Below are 21605 nucleotides of genomic sequence, written 5' to 3'. Positions count from 1 at the left end.
AGCATTCCTAGGTTACGAACAGCCGACTTGGGAGGGGGACAGATGCCTAGATTGGGAGGCCACCAGTCACTTGACCACAGGGTTTGTGCTTTACCGAAAAGGATAATTTCGGTTTTACTGGCATTGAGTTGCAAGTGATTGTTTAGCATCCAGCAGTGTATGTCAGACATACACTGCCTGAAGCAGAGTTTTGTGTCAGGGGGGTCAGGTCCGAGTGTGATTAGTAACTGAATATCGCCCGCATACGATACTGTGTCAAAGCCGTGAGTTTTTATCATGCTGGCTAAGGGCGCCACATACAGGTTGAAGAGTGTAGGGCTCAAAATTGAGCCCTGGGGGATACCCTTATGTATAAGTTGGATGCTCGAGGTAAATGAGCCCATTAGAACTTTGGAAGTTCGATCTGTCATATAGCTCCTGAGCCAGGTCAGAGCGGTGCCCCGACACCCATCTCCTGCAGACGATTCAACAGAGTGCTGTAGGAGAGGGTGTCCAAGGCAGCCGATAGGTCAAGAAGGACCAAGATGGCAGATTGTTTGGCATCGAGGGACAGTCCGATATTATCGACTATTTCCAGCAGGGCGGTTTCGGTGCTATGTGAAGCCAGAAACCCAGATTGAGAGGGGTCCAGCAGGTGATTACTCCCGATGTAGGTGGGGAGTTGTTTGTTAACTAATGACTCTAGGACCTTCCCAAAAAGAAGGAGAAGGGAGATGGGCCGGTAGTTGTTAGGCTGCTTGGGGTCTAAAGTGGGCTTCTTTAGTATGTGTCTAACCATGGCCTCCTTCCATCTAGTTGGAACAGTTGAGTGTAATAAAGAAAAGTTGAGGAGCGTGGTTAGGACAGGAAGAAGGGCTAGCCTAATTATGGACAGAATGTTGGAGGAAACTAGGTCAGTAGGAGATACGAATTTGACCTTAACAAGAGTGATTCTGACAGAAGCAGCTAGCAGCAGGCCAGCACAACAAAGCAACAGGCAACGTGGCAGTCCTCTCTTCAGCATCCAGCTCTTTTTCCAGGCAGAATGTCCTCAGCCCAGAAGTGTTTTGATTTGAGAGTGACTGAGATGCAGTACTTATACCCCTTTCTGCCTTTGAAGTAGACAAACTTGAAAGGAAAGTCTTTGTAGTGCAGAAGACCCTGACCTGGCTCCACACACACTACAGGGGGTGGAGACAGCTTTTTGTGAGGACAGGCACAGCCCTATTCAGGTTGTCAGTGACCACTCCTCCCACCACTCTAGCTCAGGAAGGCCCATCAGCCTGGTGATCGCCCATCAGGATATGCAAGGCACACCTCAGCTCCTTTTGTGTGACTGTCTAGAGTTAATGCACAAGAGTCCAACTATCATCCTAATCCTGATGTGGATTTTATAGACTGGCAGAACGACAGAATGGTTAAGCAAGAAAATGCCCACTTTCTAAAAGTGCAAAAACAACAGTTGATGGACAGAATGCAGAACAATGTCATACATTCACCCCAGTACAGAGATCTGGGCCTAAATCCATCATTTTTTGCTCACCATGCCATTCCAGTTTGAACCCTGCCATATGCAAATCAGTCTTGACCCTGTGCCTCTTGGGAACAGTCCAGCCCGAACTGCCAAGCCAGGTCCTCCCTGGACTGGAAACGAGCATCCTAGGACCGGTTTTCAGCCAGGATAGCTTGATTCCAGTTGCATGGAGAGCACGGGACCCACGTCTGGGCATACCCGTCCCACTCAGGGTGACAAATGCAAAAGCAACAGTTGATGGACAGAAAACCCCGAAACCGGTCCTAGGATGCTTGGTTCAGGGAGGACCTGGCTTGCCAATTCGGGCTGGACTGTTCCCATGAGGCACAGGGTCAAGACTGATTTGCATATGGCCAGGTCTAAACTGGGGTGGCATGGTGAGCAAAAGAATGATGGATTTAACCCAGATCTCTTGACTGGGGTGAATGTTTTGACTTGTTCTGCATTCCGTTCATCAATTGTGTGTCTTTTGCTGTCTCGGCCTAAGTGCGCCAGGTATGCCCAGACGTGGGTCCTGGGCTCACTGTGCCACTGGAATCAAGCTATCCTGGCTGAAGAGGGGTGAAACCCCAAAACCGGTCCTAGGATGCTTGTTTCCGGTTCAGGGAGGACCTGGCTTGGCAGTTCGGGCTGGACTGTTCCCATGAGGCACAGGGTCAAGACTGATTTGCATATGGCCAGGTCTAAACTGGGGTGGCATGGTGAGCAAAAGAATGATGGATTTAACCCAGATCTCTTGACTGGGGTGAATGTTTTGACTTGTTCTGCATTCCGTTCATCAATTGTGTGTCTTTTGCTTTCTCGCCCTAAGTGCGCCAGGTATGCCCAGACGTGGGTCCTGGGCTCACTGTGCCACTGGAATCAAGCTATCCTGGCTGAAGAGGGGTGAAACCCCGAAACCGGTCCTAGGATGCTTGTTTCCAGTCCAGGGAGGACCTGGCTTGGCAGTTCGGGCTGGACTGTTCCCATGAGGCACAGGGTCAAGACTGATTTGCATATGGCCAGGTCTAAACTGGGGTGGCATGGTGAGCAAAAGAATAATGAATTTAACCCAGATCTCTTGACTGGGGGTGAATGTTTTGATTTGTTCTGCATTCCGTCCATCAATTGTGTCTTTCACTTTCTAAAAGTGGCATTTTCAAACACACAATTATTTTTTTTTTAAACAGAGTTTTATATAGCGCGAACCTGACCCGAATCAGGTATCAGAGCACTTTACATAGCACCAGTTGCATTACATGAGGTCACATTCAGTTTTGTTAGGCACGGGGAGATTAAGTGATTTGCCCAGAATCACAGGATGTTCAGTGTCATTTCCATGACTTGAACCCAGTTCCCCAGATTCGAGGTTGGCCGCCCTAGCCATTAAGCCAACTCATCTCCCCATTTTTAAACACCAACTTCACCAACAGATGTACTTTTAAATTGTGAGTTAAGAGACCCCAAACTCCAAATCTCTATCAGATCTCAATGGGAAATTACATCTAAAAGATATTTCAAGGCAATCCCTATGTTACCCTATGGGAGAGATAGTCCTTGCAATGGTGAAAAACTAAATTTGCAGTAGTTCTCTATAAGGACATGTAAAACACAACAGCACATGTCCTATCTTTTAAATAGATTGCACCCTGCCCATGGGACTACCTAGAGCTACCTTAGGGGTGACTTATGTGTAGTAAAAGGGAAGGGTTGGGCCTGGCAAAGGGGTGCACTTGCCAGGTCGAAATGGCAGTTCAAAACTGCACACACAGACACTGCAGTGGCAGGTCTGAGACATGTTTACAGAGCTACTAATGTGGGTGGCACAATCAGCTGCAGGTCCACTAGTAGCATTAGATTTACAGGCCCTCTGCACACCTGGTGCACTCTAGTAGGGACTTACTACTAAATCAAATATGGCAATGCGATTTACTCAGGGAGCACTCGTACTTTAGCATTGGTCAGCAGTGGTAAAGTGCCCAGAGTCCTAAAACCAGCAAAAACGAAATGCAGCTCTTAGAACTTTGCGGTTTGCTGCCACACTTGCTGTCCTGTGCCTACCTGGTCCCGGTGCTGCTGCTGTTGTTCTCCTGGTCCCGGTGTTGCTGCTGTTGCCCTCCTGCCGCCGCCGCATTCTCACCACATAGCGGCCGCAGAGCGTGGGTGGGACTACAGCCCCCAGGAGCCTTAGCGGCGGAAGTCCGCTTTCGTCAGTTTCACGCACGGAGGCGTCTAAAATCGAACTCAGCCCCCGCGTCGCGGGACGCGCGCGGGCAGTGCCGGGCTAAGCCCGGGCAAAGGGCGGGCCGTCTGTGGCCGTCCGGGGCAGGAAGAGGCAGGGCTGGGCCCCGTCTCTTATTTTTGAGTTACACGCTGTCCGTGTGGAGGACTATCTGGACATATTCACCGTATCCTGACATCATCGCATCTTGTTGAGGTACTTAGTTCGTGTATGGCCCCATTGTTCGGTTTATGGTATTGGTAAGTGATAGGTGAGCCACAGGAGAGGGACTGTCGGGACATTGTACCATCTAAGACATACAAGTTATATTATTCTCCATCAAGGCTGAAGAACAAACAAGTGGTGTAGAGTCAGTTAGATCATGGTCAAACCAAAAAACCAGCACACAAGGGCAGAGGGAGGGGTGAGGGGAACCCTGGACGCTTTTATTATACGCGCAGAGTCACTCCTAGCTCATGAGATTCTGTTGACTGAGAAAAGGCTTTCATTGGACTCTTTAATTGCTAATAAACGGTCTTCTTTGGGCAACATAGCCCTCTGCCCTACACCGGGTGGAGGTACATGCATGTCCCAAACGACGCAAGCACATCCACCCCAGCCTCAGTCCTCTGATACGCCGATAGTGATAGATAATTGCTCTCGGGGGGGCTCAGACTCATTAGGTCAATCAACAACCGACCACACTAATATAGGCAGTCCTCAGCCCGCTAGCACTAACATTGATTTGGCCAATGACAATAACATCATAGGGGTCGGAGTACCTAGGGGGGCAACCAGTGCACAAACACTAATGCCTAACTCACACCCTATACAATCACCCATTAGCGAAGTTATCACACGTTCTAAAAAATCCCAACTTGCGGCAGGGCAACTAGAGAATGGTGGAAGGTGTGCTGCTAATCTTCCCAGCAAGTCTGGCCGCGGAGGGCGAACCACGTCTAGCAAAAGAGGGAACACAAACAGTGAGAATATAGCATGCCCAGGCTGTCAAAATATAAACAGGGCGGGGGAGCTGCAGGATATCACCACAGCATTTGGGGAAAAAATGGAACAGCTTTTAGCCCAACACTTAGACCCAGTCCTGAACGTAGTTTTAAATCTAGTGGAAAAGATAAGTAGGCTGGTAAACTTAGTTAGTGAGCAGCACAATGGGGTTACTCCACCAAGGAAGGAGAAGGAGTCAACAGTGGAGGATAGTGGGATTAAGTCTGTAACCAATCCTGACCCTGATCTTAGAGCCCATAGGCAAGTACCTCCGGACCACAGGAATACAAGCAACAGAAACCTCGGTAGCATGGCCCAGGGCTCCACACAATTCCCTCCCGAATCAAACGAGGCCTGTTGGGGACCAAGCGAGCAAGCCACCAGGGATAAAAACACTGCGAATGCTTGTGTTCAAAGTACCCCAGGCCTCCAGACTCTGGATTTGCCCCCTGCCTCTAGCCCCTATTCGATTGTTTTAGTAGGAGTGCCGGGTCTGAACAATGATAGAGAGGAAACAACCAACGCTCTGATTAATAAAGCCTCACACTGGTTACTCAATAACACGCCTGATAGAAGTTTGCAGCACAGGCATATCCTTATGGCTAGGAGGGTAGCTTGGATTGGAAAGACCGCGAAAAAATTTGCGGGCGACTGTGTGATAGTTAACCTCAGGTACCCAGAGCTAGTCAGAGATTTGTTGGACAATCGATATGAGGAAAGAGTCCCTGGGTCCTGTATTAGGATGTTACCTCTGCATTTCTTTTATAGAAGTAGAGCTCCGCCTAAGGGTACTAGTTGGCTGGGGTCAGGGACAGTAGTTGGAAGAAGGGAGGAGGCTCACGGCTTTCAATCAAACAGATTTGCCCCCCTTTCAAGCCTATCTCCCCTGGATGAGCAAGACTGACTGACGATACCAGGCAACGGGGAGCAGGAGACAGACACAGACACCTTTAGTAATCATGTAGAATCGCCTCCCTTAATGGTACCTGATTTGGCTCAGGGGACCCCCGACCCAGATGTAGCAGTTGGTGATGTAGGCATGTTGGGTAGAGAAGCTGGATCCAGGAGACCTCATACTAATTGTTTATTGAGGGGCTCCACCCCAAGGCACTCGCCCGGTGCACCAAAAGGACAAGACTCAGACCATAACGATTTGAGGTTGATCTCCTGGAATACTGCCGGTTTGGCATCTAAAATTCATAATTCGGACTGGCTAGATTTTATTAGGAAATACCATGTTATTTGTCTCCAGGAGACATGGGAAACAAGTAACAACGCCTCATTCATTGAAGGTTACAAGCAATTCTTTGTTGCAGCCAGGAAATCAACTATGGGCCGTGCCATGGGAGGGCTAATTATGTATGTGGCATTGGCACTGAATGGGAGGTGGGTAGATCTAGAATGGGATTCAAGTTGCCTACAGGGAGTGAGACTCATAACCAAGGGTATAAAGATCATTTTTATAAATTTTTACAATGCAGGACAATCTATGCTAAATTTGGTTGAACTGGAAGAGAGGCTGACTAGTTTAAATGAATCAAGGGATGCTGGCACCCAATTAATTCTTATGGGGGATTTTAATTGCCATCAGTGCCCACACCTGAAATGGGAAGATGGGATGTGGGATGCCTGTCCCACTATTAGTGGATGGCATCCGGAACACTCCAGTGAGGGCCTGGCATTAAGTAGAATTCTCGGCAAATTTGCTTTAACCCACACGATGGATATGATTAGGAATGGGACACCTAACTCATTGATCCCTTCCTTTAAGGGGAGAGGAAGGGATTCAATTATAGATTATTTTTTTATATCCACCGTGTTTGAAAGTAGGGTAGCCCATTTTGAGATAGTGCCTAGCGTGTTCAGTGATCATAACCCTCTGGTTTTGTCATTAGTGGACATACTTGGTACCAAGGTGGCTGTAGTATCTACTGTGGGTGAATACAGAGCCAGGGACCAGGGGAGAAGAATCAAATGGAGCAACATTGATGGCGATGAACTCCACAGAGCTCTCCTCAACAATGCTGAGAATCACATCTGGAGGTGTTTAGATCCCAAGATAGAGGGGACGGACTTAATTGTAGCATTCGAAGGCACTGCTCAGCACATCGATAGTCTCTTAAGAAGTAAACCCAAGCCTAAGGGTGACTTTTGTCCCAGGTGGTTCGATAAGAACTGCTCAAAGGCCCATAGGGACCTGAAGTTGGCATTAACCAAGGTCCCTAAGGACAAAGGTGAGATAGCCGCTTGCAGGAGTAGCTACAAAAAGGCGACCAAGTTACGGAAAACAGCCCTACAAAATGAAGCATGGGTTTCTCTAAGAGAGGCTGCCGAGCTTAAAGACATGAGTAGTTTCTGGAGGGTAATAAACGCCCCTTGTTTCCAACCCCTGGATAAACCACAATTGGCCTCCCATATTTTACCAGAGGCGTGGGAGGCACACTTTTCCAGATTGTATAATCGTGGGGCACCTGAGGCACAGTCATCACCAGTAAACGGTTGCCCCATTAGTGCCTGGACACCCATTATGGTGGATGAGGTTCATTTGGGCATAGAAGGCCTAGTAGTGAGGAAGGCGCCAGGGCCAGATGGGATACCCCCTGATCTATTTAAAAGCCAGATAGATCTTTGGGCCCCCATTTTAACTAGGGTTTATAACACAGCTATGGAGGTGGGCATGCCGAGATCATGGTCTACGGCCGTCATTGTGCCCATATTTAAGAAGGGTAATAAAAATGACCCTCAATGTTATCGCCCAATATCCCTAATAGATGTAACGGCGAAAGTTTTGGGAAGAGTCATTTTAAATCGTCTAATGATATGGGCTGACGAAAACAATATTATCACTGACGTACAGTATGGCTTCCGAAAAGGGCGCTCCACAACTGATCAATGCCTTAACCTTTACCACCTGGTGGCAAAGTATACTGTGGCCAGGGAGGGGACAGTTTACCTGGCATTCATGGATCTCTCAGCGGCCTTCGACTGTGTGAACAGAAGAAGGCTGTGGGAGATCCTGAGTGCCATGGGCGTGGATCCTGGATTGATCCACGCCCTGCGTATGCTTCATCAAAACACCACGGCACGGGTCAGGTATACAAACGAGGGCGACGTCACTGAGGAATTCCAGTGTAAGGGCGGGGTGAGACAAGGATGTATCCTGGCACCCTTCCTATTTACGCTTTATATTAATGGGCTAGACAAGGCGCTCGGAGCCCTGGAGGCAGATTGCCCCAGTATAGGGAAGAGAGGAATACCCGTCCTCCTTTACGCAGATGATGCGGTCCTCCTGGCGCGCACTGGCAGGAGCCTGCAGGCCCTCATTGGGGGATTTGTCAGCTTTATGGCAGACCTCGATTTAGTCCCTAACCTCACAAAATCTTTCATTGTGGAAGTAGGAAAAACCCCACACAAGAATTGTGTTTTCACCATAGGCACACACAAACTGGAGAAGGTGAAACATTTTAACTACTTGGGTATGGTTTTTGACAAAGACTTAAATTTTAAACCCCTTGTAAGTCATAAATGTACCCAACAACTTGGTGCTGAGGGGTCAATTATGAATTATGCACGCAGACTGGGTCGCTGGTCACCCAACGAAATTGTACATTTATATAGTCTTGTCTGCTGCGCCAAAACCCTGTACGGAAGTGAGGTGTGGGGTTTTACAAATGGGAGAAAAATTCAGATTGAGGAAGATAAGTTCTTGAGGAGACTTTTGCAAGTCCCTCAAAGCATCCCCTCTTTCATAGTCCACGAAGAGCTGGGTATCCCCTATATTAGCGATAGGGCATGCCTCAAACCCATCATCTGTTGGATTAAAATCTGGATAAACCCTGAGGCAAGCCTTAGCAGACAAATTTTGGAGGACTGTCTGAAGGGGGACAAGGGACTGCAAATACCCTGGCTCAAATACGTAAAGGACACACTGACTAGTTTGGGCCATGCTAATCTTTTTGATGACCCCTCCATAATAGGAACGAGAGACAAAGAGGCCATAAAGGCAGACTTCTCACTAGATGTAGCTAACGTTAGAGAGGAAAGGGAAGGGCGGAAATCTACCGTAAGAGAACACCAGCTTACAAAAAATTGTGCGGGGATGGAATTCTATCTGTCCAATATACATAACAGACATGACAGATTCCTGATAACAAGATTCAGATTAAACCTCCTGCACCACATTTTATCAGTTCCAGCTGGTTACACGAGTGATATTAGCAAAAAAGGGTGTTGCGGCTGCGATCAACGATCTCCGCAAGACACCATCCACTTTGTTCTCATATGCCCATTTTACGACCTTCCCAGAAAGCGGTTTCTAAAAAACATCTTGAAACGCGCGGGAATTAGACAGGCTAAAGTGGCCCTCTTGTTTCTCAAACTCTCTGCTGACCCATTTGTATTATTTAGCACTGTGCACTTTTTGCGACTGGCAGTTAGATTAAGAAATACCAGAGGAGAGGACTAACTACTAGGACTGCTACCATGTTATTATGATTATAAAGTATCCTCTCCCATAGACAATCATTAATAGGCACAAGAAGGCTGCCGACAAATGAACCTTAGCACTTAACTGTCCTGCTTTTTATGATCTCGCATTTTGGGATTTTATGTATTGATGATTTTAGGGTATTATGTGTATTTGATTGTGGTTTTTAACAAAAGTATGTTGACTTGATGATGTGCATCTTTTATGGTTATTTGTAAATATCCGAATAAAGATATTTGATTTGATTTGATTTGAAATGCAGCACATAGTCAAAAACAGGAGGTCAGAGGCAAAAAGACTGGGGAAATCACAGCAAAAGATGCCCGGTCTAACATGTATATTTTGTTTCTATCCCTGTATCTGTAGAAATTACCATACATTTCTCACAGATCTGGTTCATGCTCGACGATCTTCAGCTCTGGTGGCACCACCTGCCTTCAGATAAGCAGCTAACTTCAGGTGGAAGTACATATAGGAAAATATTAAGCTTCATAAAAGAAAATATTATGAGACTAAAGTCAGCCGCTTGAGTGGCGGATGTTTATTCAAGTTTGTTGATCAGCCTCCAGAATTGTCTAGAGTTTTTTTGTTTTACGAGTGCCAAAAACGTCGACCCATTTGAGTCTGAGCCATTTAGTTTTTGTTACACATATTACCAATCTATATTCTTACCTAAGACCTTATGGCCAGTAGCGTAACGCAAAATGAGGGGCCCCCGAGTCTCCTTTTTCTCAAAGTTATTCATTGGTCTTGGGCTGAATGCCCCACACACCCCAAAAAACAAAACAAAATTGGGAACTTTCTGATGGGCTGAACCCCCATATCTCGTCCACCACAGTGGCTGCATGCGTTGGGGATCCTCGCCTAGAAGTAATACAGTGTTCCAAGTTAAAAAATGTATTTTTCCAAGTGACTCATTTAAACAGACCCCTGACTGCTTAGACGCAATTGTTAGATCTAAGATTGCTTTGTCATCTTGCCTTGATAGACTTTCACCTTGTACTGTGGTATACAGGCCAGTCTTCAGTTTAACCACTGCTTTCTATCTTTCCGGTTGATTTATTTCCTGGTGCCAGTTTGATAGGGACAATAAAGATGACCAGATGGGGAACGTTAACGCTTTCAGTTCTTGTACCAACGGCCTCTGTTGTGTGAAATAAATCTAAGCTAAAAAGGATTTATCATTTAAAGGCCCACGTGCATACAAGCGGTGCGTAAATTGGCACAGGATGTCAGATGAACAAAAGCTCCCGTCAAATGTTCTAGATTTAAATTAAGAAATGTTGTAAAAATTACCTAACCCAATTTGCCTGGTCTCTGTAGCAGTACACTACTAATAGGAATGTGCTAAAGGTCATCTGTATATTGTAGACGTCTACAGAAGAATGTAAAATTTCCTAGCTGTCGTGAAGGAAAGTTTCAATTCTATTAAGGACGCTTCCTTTATTTTCCGCTCAGCAGCCTTATCAACATCACATATACAGAAGAGTACAAATCCCATGAGTATTTGTAGCAGAACAACAGTAACAACCATAGAGGTGGTCCCATATAAACAATAGCAAGAAACAGTACTTCCTCTTTCTGAGGGCGAAACAGATTTTATCCCGCTTTCCGTTTAATAGTGTTGTATCTGATCCAACCCTGCAAAGAACAAAGGGAACCATATCAGATAAAATGGAACATCTATCAGCATGTCAAACCACAGTTTATATAAGAAAAGAATATACATCCATAAAAAAGAGTCAAACAAAAACATGCCATAACTGACTGGAAAATCCATGTACCCTGGTAAATGACAGACATCAACAAGATTAGCCTTCATAAGGCAGTTATACTTATCCAACAGCCAATAGCGCAGGTTTTCAGGGAGGGTTCAAAGATGAAAAAACAACTCGGGGGGGGGGGGGGGGGTATAATCCTCGCCTCCGTGGCTTTAATTGAATTGAAACTTTCCTTCACAACAGCTAAGAAATTTTACATTCTATGTCGGGACCAGAGGCTCAGATTATGCTAGTTCAAAGCTGATTGACTACTAGCGAGGCCATGCACGAGATAGGCTTTAAATAGAAAGTCTTAAAAGTGTAGTCTGAGGACCAATCTGCTGCTCTAAGGATGTCCTCCAGACGACTCCTCAGTGAAAAAAGTTTCTACGCCATGGCACCCCTTGTGGAGTGAGCGCCAAAGGTTGAGGTGTCAACCCCTGCTACCTGCAGTATCCATCTCACCCAATGGGCAATCGACAAGACTGATTTGAAAGGTTTCTTTAATGACAGAAAAAGTTGCGAGGTACCAGGGGTAGGATACTCTTCTGTCATGACCTCATACGCCCTAAGACACCTTGCCACACACAGCTTAGGGTGATCCGGAGACGCCGGATAATGAACTACACTGGTATTGGATTTTGTGCGTTGGGCAATCGTAAATTACACACCTTCCGGAGTATAGATACGAGAAGATATTTCCAGCGCTCGCACATCTGGTACTCATTTAAAAGAGATCAGGCACTAAAGCATGGCTAGCTTTCCTGTTCTCTCTTTCCATGAAATGTAATGGTTATCCTGCCAGGATTGAAGTAGTCTGAGGACAGTGTTTGCTTGTGTCTCGACAGTGTTTGCTTCCCATAAAGAAGAGCACTTTCTCCACGGAGGAAAAGGCAACTGAATAACCCTCATCAATCTACAAGTCAGGGGATGCTCTCCCACTGGGACCTCATTACGGGGAACATGCCCTGCCGAGATTACAGAACGACTGGCATTAATTGACTAGTAGGCTAGGCCGTTATCGACCAATTCCAGTAAATTATTCACTATGTGAACTATATCTGCCCCCACGGGATCCAAACCCTGTCGCAGATACCAACATGGCCACTTCCGTCACACCAATTTGTAACATTTGACTGTAGAATCTGCCCATGCCTTTCTGATGAGAGAGGAAGTCCCCGCCGAAAGTCTTGGAATTTCCCTGCGACTCCTGTAATCTTTCAGGCCATGAGTGTGAGTGTCCCCTCTTGAACCAGAGGGTGCAACTTGCTGCTCGAGTTCATCAACAGATGAGGAGCCTGAGGTAGTCGAATTGGAAAATCCATGGGAAGTTTCAGCAGAACCAGACTTGCGACTTCCAGAGATGTGTCACCAGGATCACCTCTGCTTTTTGTCTCCTGATTAGTGCTGTGAGCCTGGGGATCATGGAGAAGGGGGGAAAAACACATGCCCCCGAAACAGAGTCTAGTCCTGCTGGAACACGTTCGTCACTTCCGCGAGTGGACCTGGCCTCCAGCTGAAGAAACAGGGTAGTTAGCAGGGCAAAGAGATCCACTTGAAAGGGACCCCAATGTACCATGAGGCTTTGAAAGATCAAAAGATCCAATGTCCAGGCACTGACGTCCTGCAGGTGTGTGGAGTGGCAGTCCGCCATCTGATTGAGACTTCCCAGAAGATATTCCGCTGTGACAGACAGGTTGTGCCTGAGATAATAGTTGCAAAAGTCCTTGTCCAAGTCCTCCAGAACCTTGGATCTCGTGCCCCTCAGACGATTGATATATGACACTGTGGAGATATTATCCATCTTAAGAAGGATGGCCTAGGATGTTTTGTTGGCTGCTAGACTCTGGATCGCGAAAGAACCTGCCAGGAGCTCCAAACAATTGATATAGGGGACTCCTCGCGTTCTGACCAGTGTCTGCCAATGATAATGTCCCCGCAATGGGCGCCACAACCAAGGTGACTGGCATCTGATTCGATGACCGGTTCCGGAGCCGAGCCGAAGATGGCTCTCCCATTCCAGGCTTGCATGTGCTCTAACAACCAAAGCAGCTCTGCTCGGGCCTCCGGGAAGATGGCAATCTGCTAGTTATAGGTCAGACCCAGATGTAAGTGTTGTGTTTTCATTGCGTTGAAGAGCCCTATAATGGAGGGGTGGGGATAAATTCCCTGGATCGAGGAAGACAAGGGGCCGACCATCTGAGCCAGGTGCCGCAGCTAGAACGTTTCTTTCACCTACGTACGGCACAGTTCCCTGCAAATAAAGTGTGTTTTTGACTAGGGCAATCGCAGGCATTGCTGCATGGTGTCGACTTCGAACCCTAGGAACATCATGCATTGCGCTGGAGTGTACACCGTTTTCAGGTCGTTCAGGATAAATCCTAGGTCCCTCAACAAGGCTTGAATCATTTGAAGTTGGGTAAGTAACACTTCCTGGTGCATCAGAAGGATGTCATCTAGGTAAACTGTGAGGCGTATACCCTGTGTTCAGAGCCATTTCATGACTGGTCTCAACGGCTTGGTAAAGCACCATGGTGCTGACGACAGAACGAACGGTAGACAGGTAAACTCATAAAGAGGGCTGTTCCACTGAAATTAAAGGAAGCGTCTGTTAGGGGTGGGTGGCGAGATTGGTACTGGCAAGTAGGCGTCTTTCAGGTTGAGCTTAACCATCCAGTTGCCTGGTAATATGCCATCTCTAAGAAGATGTACCCCCTCCAATATTAAGTGGCGGTAAACCATCCATCGATGGACGTCCCGAAGGTTGAACACTGGCCTGAACCCTTTGTCTTTCTTTTCGACCAGGAAACGGTTGCTGATAAAGCCTCTGGGATGGGGGGACGCAGGAGCGATGGCCCCTTTTTGGAGGAGACCTGCTATCTCCCTGTCTACCACCTGTGCTCCCTCCCGCGAGATGACCTGAGGTCATGGTCGAGACAGTTAGTGCGCTGTACAATGGAATTCTATGTGAAACCCAGTGACCGTCTGTAGAACCCAAGCATCCTGTTTGATCTCTGCCCACTTGTGCATGAACCACTACAACTTTGCCCCACCCCTTGTAGGGAAGAAGGGGTATGCCTTACTGGTGACACCTCCTGGTGCGTTGTTGGCTCTGCGAAAGCTGCCCTTTCCGCCACGCCGGAGGAACGCTCCCTACCTCTTCCGGCCCCTCCAAACATTTGTTGACTGAAAACTTTTTTGATAGACTGCTGTGCTTTCTCTAGAGTAGAAAGTCTTCATGAACCGGTACAGTTTTTTTATGAATGGTTCTCCGAAGAGGCCTCCTTTCACCACCGGCCAGCCTCCTTGGTGGCTAGTTCACCAAGTCTTGGCTCAATCTTAATCAACAGAGAACGTCTATGTTCTGTTGATAGTGCACAGTTTGCGTTTCAAAGGAAACATACGGCCCTTTGGGCCCAGCTCGAGAGTATCACAGGATCAATCAAATGGCCAGTCTCTTGGGCGTCCTCCACCATGTCTGGAATTTAGCGAGTGGCCCTAGGATATCCGGCACCCTATCTTGGCAAGACCACCATGAGCGGCCTAGACCCTTATTTGGGTCTTTGATAAATTTCCTAATAAATGTTGCCATTCTTGCGTCAATTTCTGGTGAGTGAGCCACTTTATCCACTGAGGCGTGCTAAAGACACTCTGCCTTCAGTCGGCCGCGGACCTCTTGTTCCATCAACTTTCTGATGCGGCTGGCCACATGAGACGCCACTGAGGGCGCCAGTATCCTATCGGCAGAGCGGGGTGATAGATGTCCTCGGTGTTCAGCATCCCTGATGTATCTGGGGTGCCATTCGTTTGAGGTGCATCCAGCTGGGTTTTCTTGGAGCTACCTTCTGGGTGTCAGGGTCTACTCCGACCTGGCTTATTGCCTGAGTCACTGTGTACGTTGGTATCTACCCCGGTATTGTCTTCTGCCTCATCTTGGGGGCAGGAATCTTGGTCGGGTATCTGATCATGACGCATCTTTAGAAAGCTCTGGCGCAGCCTCTCAAACGCACCTAGAGAAGAGATGGTCTTAGTGTGGTCTGCACACGCTTTACCCTAGCCTTTACTCTTGGATGGGCCTCTTGTGCCAGAAGAGGGTTCCCTCCTGTCCTCCTCTGATTAGGGTACCACAGTCCTTCTGACCGTAAGTTCAATGATTCTGTGGCTCAGGGGTTCAAGCGCCCAAGGAGACCGCTGTCTTCAGGGATTCGTCAATCGCATCCACAAGTTCCACGTGGATAGGGAACAATGAGTGCTCCTTATGCGTGAGCTCCCAATCCAGGAATTCGCCTGCCATGGTCAGGAAGTGAAATATTGGGAGGAAAAGGAGCACCAGGGCATGGAGAATGAAGTTAAAACCCCTTTGAAGGCTTGCTTAGGGTTAATGCACATTTGCTACTTGTAAGGCTGGAAGGAAGGGGAAACACACTCCGCGGCAAAACCACACTCTGGAGCCGATGAGCATATTAAAGCCTTAATGATAATCGGGGGGAAAAAACAGAGAGGAAAGCCCTGATGCTGCTTCCAAACCCGTGCGACCACTCACGGAATGCGTGTGAGGCGTAAGCAGCCCAGCGCGATCACTGTTGCCAGATTGGTTTATTTCCCTCACAATTGGGCGACAGAAGGTCTGTTGGCAAATGAGCACGCAGCGCGCGCTGACTTCAGTGCAAATCATTGGAGGAGGACCCACCAGGGCTTGCCTGTGCGCACATGACCCCACCCACCCTCTACCCTCCATCACACGAGTGACACATGAGGCAGCTAGCTGCAGGTAGCCTGCACGTGAAACCGTGTAAGTGCAACCAAGCGCACCTGCTACACTAGCACATGCGCTGCACAGATCACCACCTAGCTTGGTAGTAGTGTGTGCGGGTCGATGTGAGTTCCCAGGGCTGTCAATCTTGTAGTGCGCAAAAGCACTACCAATGACAGCCCTGCGCAGCGCTGTTCCTTAAAAATGCTGGGGGTGACAGTGGAGTTGCCGCTCATTTTTTCGGATTCGGGCGGCGCGCCGGGCCTGTTGCATAGCGGACGGTGGTGGTGGACCGGACTCATTGGAGGACGCGTGGGACTGTGACATCGCGGCCTGCTCTTGTTGATTGCCTCGAGCCTGTGACACACACAGTCCTCCTCCTGGCTGCCCTGTCCTGCTTTACTCTGTCTCGCTGAGGTCCCCGAGTCCGGCCGGAGTGAATCTCACTCACTGTGTATGGACTCTGAGACTAGTGACTAGTCACGCTCACTGACCTGACCCTCACCCCACCCACACCACATGCAGAGTCGCGAGCTCGGAGACGGTGCAATGGCCTGGCCGCCGACGCCTGGCCTGGCCTGTGTGCTGCTGTGGCCCTGCCGGCGCGTCCCGGGCCTGGCTCCATCCTACCCTGGCCTGTGTCACGTGCTGCTGTGGCCCCGCGGTCGCGTCCCGGCTCCATCCTTCCCTGCTACCTTTGAGAAGTGGGTGGCACTGGCAGTTGACAGAGCAGTCTGACCGAGAGACCAGGGCCCTGCAGTGAAGAAGTGAGTCCACAACAAGTGTGACGTCTCTTGTGCAGAGGACGTAGACGACCAACGACAAGGTAGGAATGATCATCAAATTATATAAAGCGCAGCACGTCGCCGCTGTTAGCGTAACACAAGGTGAGGGCTTGATCAGGGTGGAGGCAATGGCACAGATAAGGATAGCACACATTCCCAAACCTGCCTCACACAACAAATCGCACAAAATTAGAGTCCCTGCTTTCTTCCTCCATTTGTAGGCATCCTCAGCCTGCCACAATCCATATATAAGCAATTTCCCCTGCCTCGCTCCCTCCCCAGCACATTAGATCATTCTCTCTCCCCTCCCTCTGTAGCAGCACCTCCCTTGCTGGCAGCAAAGCACCTTCCCATCCTGCAGAGGCTATATTAGGTGCCATTGCAATCTCAGGGGGAGGGGGCCCAGGAGATGTGGATTCTGCCTGGCAATCAGGAAGGGGCGACCAAGCACAAACTCACTGCTGTGGTCGTACCGATAGGAGCAGCTAAAGGTTGTGTGTTCCCCACACCGTCGGGTCTAGTGCACCACAAGCCAGAGAAGTCGTGTCAGAAGGGATTGTTGTCCATAAATGAGTGAGTCCCTTAATGTGTGTGATGGGGCAAGGCCAGGCGACCCGGCGAGGCCACTTTTTCAGAACAAGTTTAAAGCAAAATGTGTTCAATCTCATAATGCACATGGTCGTACATCTGTTATGCTTAATTGGTTGCAAACATTTTATGGTGTGAAGGCATCTGCAGAGGTGCCCAGTAAATATCAGGGAATAATAATTGGTGAGAACTCTGGAGGTTAAAGTATTTGTTGGAGAGATCTCAGTTTTGTGTAGTCCCAGATATGAATCAAAGTAGTTTTAAAGGCTAATGTGTCTCCTGCTAAGCACTTAATGTAATATGTAGATGACAGATTTATTTTTGAATGTAGCTAGGTTAGTAGGCTACTGCTTTGAACACGGATCCTTTTGTTACTTGCAGCTCATAATTTGTAAGCCTTTTAATATTGCACAGAGAGCTATGTAGGATATGTGACTGCTACATCTTTTAAACCTCACTGTGTCATGCAACACATCTTGTACAATGATTTACACACTTGCATGATTTTTTGTCAATGTGTATGGTATGTAAAGCAATCTGACACCCTGCATTATGTTGAGTAGCGCTATAAAAGAAATAAAATTGAGTTATTTAAATTCTGTGTAACTATTATATTTAAATGTTGTGTAAATACTTGGAAAGACCAACACATCTGACATTCTTACATTTCTCCCACTATCTGTATATTGAATAGAATGTATATTTGTCCTTAAAATTGTTTCTGATGACTATTTCTGCATAATTTGAGACTTGCTACTTTGGGATGGTTTTTGGGCTTAAAATGGTTGCGTTGGGCTTAATTTGGGCTTATTCTTGAGCGGCTTTGAGCTTGGGATGGGTCTCAAAATCTGGCAACACTGAGCGCGATGCCAAAGAATGTCAGGAATGCAAGAGGGATTTCCCTATCTTCGAGAATGAGCGCACCAGTGCCCCGCTCTCTATCAGGCTCGGAGTGTACCGCACCCTGAACTCCTGTGGCCCCGGGCAAACATGCCGGAAGGAGAATCACCAGAGGCCGCCCGGGCCCTCTACGGACAAGAGTGCCCTTTAATTCCAAGTAGGGAAAGGAATAACCGCCTCAATCAGCCGCCGCATCACCCTGTCAGATATCAGCGAACCAGGTGAAGGAGAATTGCGGCGAGGGCCTCCCTGAGGGGAGAGGCCGTCTTGAAGAAGAAAACGCCAGTGTCCCGACACCGGGAAATACCGCTTTAGCGTGGGGCACTTATGTGTTGGAAAATGACCCTCAAGCTACCACACCCAACAAAAGTAGGCAAATAAGAAAACATACAGGCAAAATAAGCAATAGCAAGAAAAAGCACTTAACTGGCTGCTGAGCAGCAAAGAAAGAGGAAGTGCTGTTCATTGCTACTGTTTATATGAGACTGCCTCCATTGTTGTTACTGCTGTTCGGATACAAAGACTCATTGGATTTGTAGTCTTGTGTATATGGGATGTTGATAAGGCTGCTGAGTGGAAAATAAAGGAAGAGTTAAGCATATTCTGAGCCTCCCATCCTGACATAGAATTTACAGAGACTAAATTTAAGTTAAAATCACATGTAACAATAAAATGAGTGCCTTGATAGGAAGAGCAAAGAAGTAGGAACAGTACAATACATTTAAGGATTTATTTCTATTCAGGGTTAGATAAATGTTTAATAAGACAATTCTTCCCCCTTTGGCTCGCCAGTAAAGTTAATAATTTGCAATCCTTCAACATTCACAGTTCAAGCTACTAATTACCCTCCTTCTGGCCTAATAACACAATAGAAGCAGCAAAGACGGCACTTCCAAGACAATAATGTTTTTGAAAGTACTTTAGAGATTCATGTGAATAGCTTAAAAAGATTTGTTCGCTGGTTAATCGTGATTTTTGTTATGTATTTCACCTTCCTCTTTCTGTTTTATGTTCAGGTGTCCGGGTGTCAGGGTTCCTAAATGAAGAGGAAAAGAAGCACCACCAAATAAGTATCATCAATTTCCTAAAGGTTCGAAATGCAGAAAGCAGTGTCTCACATTCTCTGCCGGATGAAACAACTTCGAGGCAAAGCACACAACCCGCTGCTGGAAAAGGTTGTGGCGAAAGCTTTTTCAACAAGAAGCGCGCTGTACGGCAACAGAACGATCCAACAAATGTTGTTACTGGTGAGCAGAAGTCACAGTGCGTAAGATTACCCGTATCTACTGGCGTGGCAACCAATGAGCCACTCATGTTAAGGGATAACGGTGAATGCCAAAGTCTCACGTGCCCTGTTTGCTTTCAGAAACAGGAAAACAGTAACCTAGAGGCCTTTAACAGACACATCGACCAATGCCTCAGTTTGGAAGCGTGTAATGATGCTGAGGGCAAGGAGGCGGTGGAAACTATCAGTGAAGCACAGGCACCGTTGATTAATACTGTTGGAAAGAAGGAGGGAACAGCGGATGAGTTCCATATCTCAACCACGGAAACAAATGTGTTTGCTGTTAACCAACAAAATGACACGGACAATATGATGGTTGACACACAACCGAATAGCACAGACAACTTCGTAGTAATCAACACTAAGCAAAGCAATAGAAAGAAAAAATATGTAGTGCAGGAAAAAGAAGTGGATGGAAATGTGCCTACAAGTAACACATATCATCCACAGAATCATTTCGCTCTAGAAGTCCCTTCAAATGAGAAAGAAGACTGTCAAGAAACTGAAGATGTGAAGGAAACATGGGAGACCTGTTCATCCACACTTTCAGAAGACATGGGTCTGATTTGTCCAGTTTGCAATATGTGCCAAAAGACTACTGATCTCTCTGAATTGAATAAGCATGTAGATATGTGTTTAAATAAAGGGATCATTCAAGAGCTGAAAAAGGAAAGAATGTTACACAACAACAATGGAGAACATCTGCATTCTACCGGTGAGTTTCCCTTTCAGCTCTGTCCATCATTGTGCCAATGCATCATATAGGTCTGAAAGACAGTACTGTCATCTTGATTGTTATCTGTTATTAGTTTTACCTCTAAAATTTGCTTCTGTATATTGACATTAAGCATGTGACGGCCAGTTGACTAAGCTCATTTTTTGCAAAGTTGGAAATCTATACCCTTAGGTTTCCTATTCCGTTTGAGAAATTGGCCAACTTTTCTTTGGATTCCAAGGTATTTATGCTTTATACATGAAGGTCTGCGGCCGTCATAGACTTCGAGGAGTGCTTCAATTTCGCAACAAGCATTTGCAATGCAATAGGTCTCACATTTGTGAAAGTTAGAGCTGTTGGCATTAATAATGGCAATGTTTTTTTCTTTTGTTTTATTTGCATGCTCTATTTTGTTGCTTGTAGATAGTCAGACGGCCATGTAGGCGTTGTCAGGGAGGAAGAAGGATAAAAGGGATCCTAGGACGTGAGAGCAGTGCTTTAAGTGAAATGAGAAAAGCTAGGGTGGGCTCTAAATTGAATCATTTTAAAGAGACATGATGTAGGTGATCAAAGGGTATCGCTTAAAATATGTACAATAAGCTCACATGCTTTGAACATTGTGTCATATGACTAGTAATTTTGTTTTGTTAATGCATGCAGCCACTGAGCTACCCTGACAAAGAGAAGAATACCACTCAGACCTGAATGACCAGTTTACTTTGGATTTACTGCGAGTCATTTCACGCTAGTCCGGGGCATTATAATGGGACAAAAGCTCTCTGACTCCAGTGATGTTTCTCATCCTAACAAACGAAGAGATGTTTGAAGTGTTTCAGGAGTGGTGTGGAGCTTCTTTAGAGAACACTTGAGTAGATCACCTGTATGTTGAAGTCACTTGAGCATGTGTAGACTGCTGCAGGCATCTCCAGGGTGCACCAGCGAAAGTGTTTGAAAGTGTTTATTGCTAAATCCCTCAGAAAAGCTGCACTTCACTGGGTCTTTTAGTGGGGTCTACGCACAGATAGGAAGGGCCAAATTTCGAATAAGTACAAACGCAGAGAATGTTTTAAATTTGACATATCACTGTCGGGCATTCTGGTACGTGATTTAGGGTTTAACAAGTTTTGAAGAAAACACGTTAATAAAGCCACAACAGAAACTCCAAAACATTACTTTAACCCACTGACAAAAAAAAAGGACGACAATGCACGTACAATTAATTACCTGTCCTCCTGAGATGGAGGCTTCATGTTTTGAAACTCACTTTGGTAACTGCAAACCTTAAGCTACAGCTAATATGACTTTTAATTCACTAGCTCAGCTCTTTAAGATTTGGTAAAAACGCACATGTACATTGTCAGTGGAGTCAATAAAATACCCCAAAGTGCGGTACTCTGACGTTCAGTTATAAGAGTATATGTTTTCGTAATATCCAAATTAGTCAGTGACCACCCGCTTTTTAGTAATATGCACAGCCTGCTTGTTATCATGCAGCAAGGCAACTGAGCTGCTAGAGTGCCTTGGTGTGTCATAGCAATCGCCTGAAACCAGGAAAGGTGAAGCTGCGATTAGGGAAGTGGTGGGGGGGGGAGGGGTCAAGCTGAAAAGCGGGAGG

At 46.8% G+C, this 21605-nt stretch overlaps 1 protein-coding gene across 6 annotated transcripts in view; it reads left to right on the top strand.

Annotated features, from left to right (window-relative positions):
* POLK (DNA polymerase kappa) overlaps window positions 1–21605 on the top strand; it is a 1025073-nt gene that overhangs the window by 932412 nt on the left and 71056 nt on the right. For all 6 annotated transcript variants that reach the window (XM_085632293.1, XM_085632295.1, XM_085632292.1 and 3 more), the window contains one exon: window positions 19007–19990. In XM_085632293.1, coding sequence (XP_085488419.1) covers window positions 19007–19990 — 984 coding nt within the window. The remainder of the gene's footprint in view (window positions 1–19006; window positions 19991–21605) is intronic.

This window comes from Triturus cristatus, chromosome 2_1 (genome assembly GCF_964204655.1).
Source record: "Triturus cristatus chromosome 2_1, aTriCri1.1, whole genome shotgun sequence".
Taxonomy (NCBI): domain Eukaryota; kingdom Metazoa; phylum Chordata; class Amphibia; order Caudata; family Salamandridae; genus Triturus; species Triturus cristatus.
The sequence above is the reverse complement of the archived record's forward strand: the minus strand, read 5'-3'. Positions and strand labels throughout refer to the sequence as shown.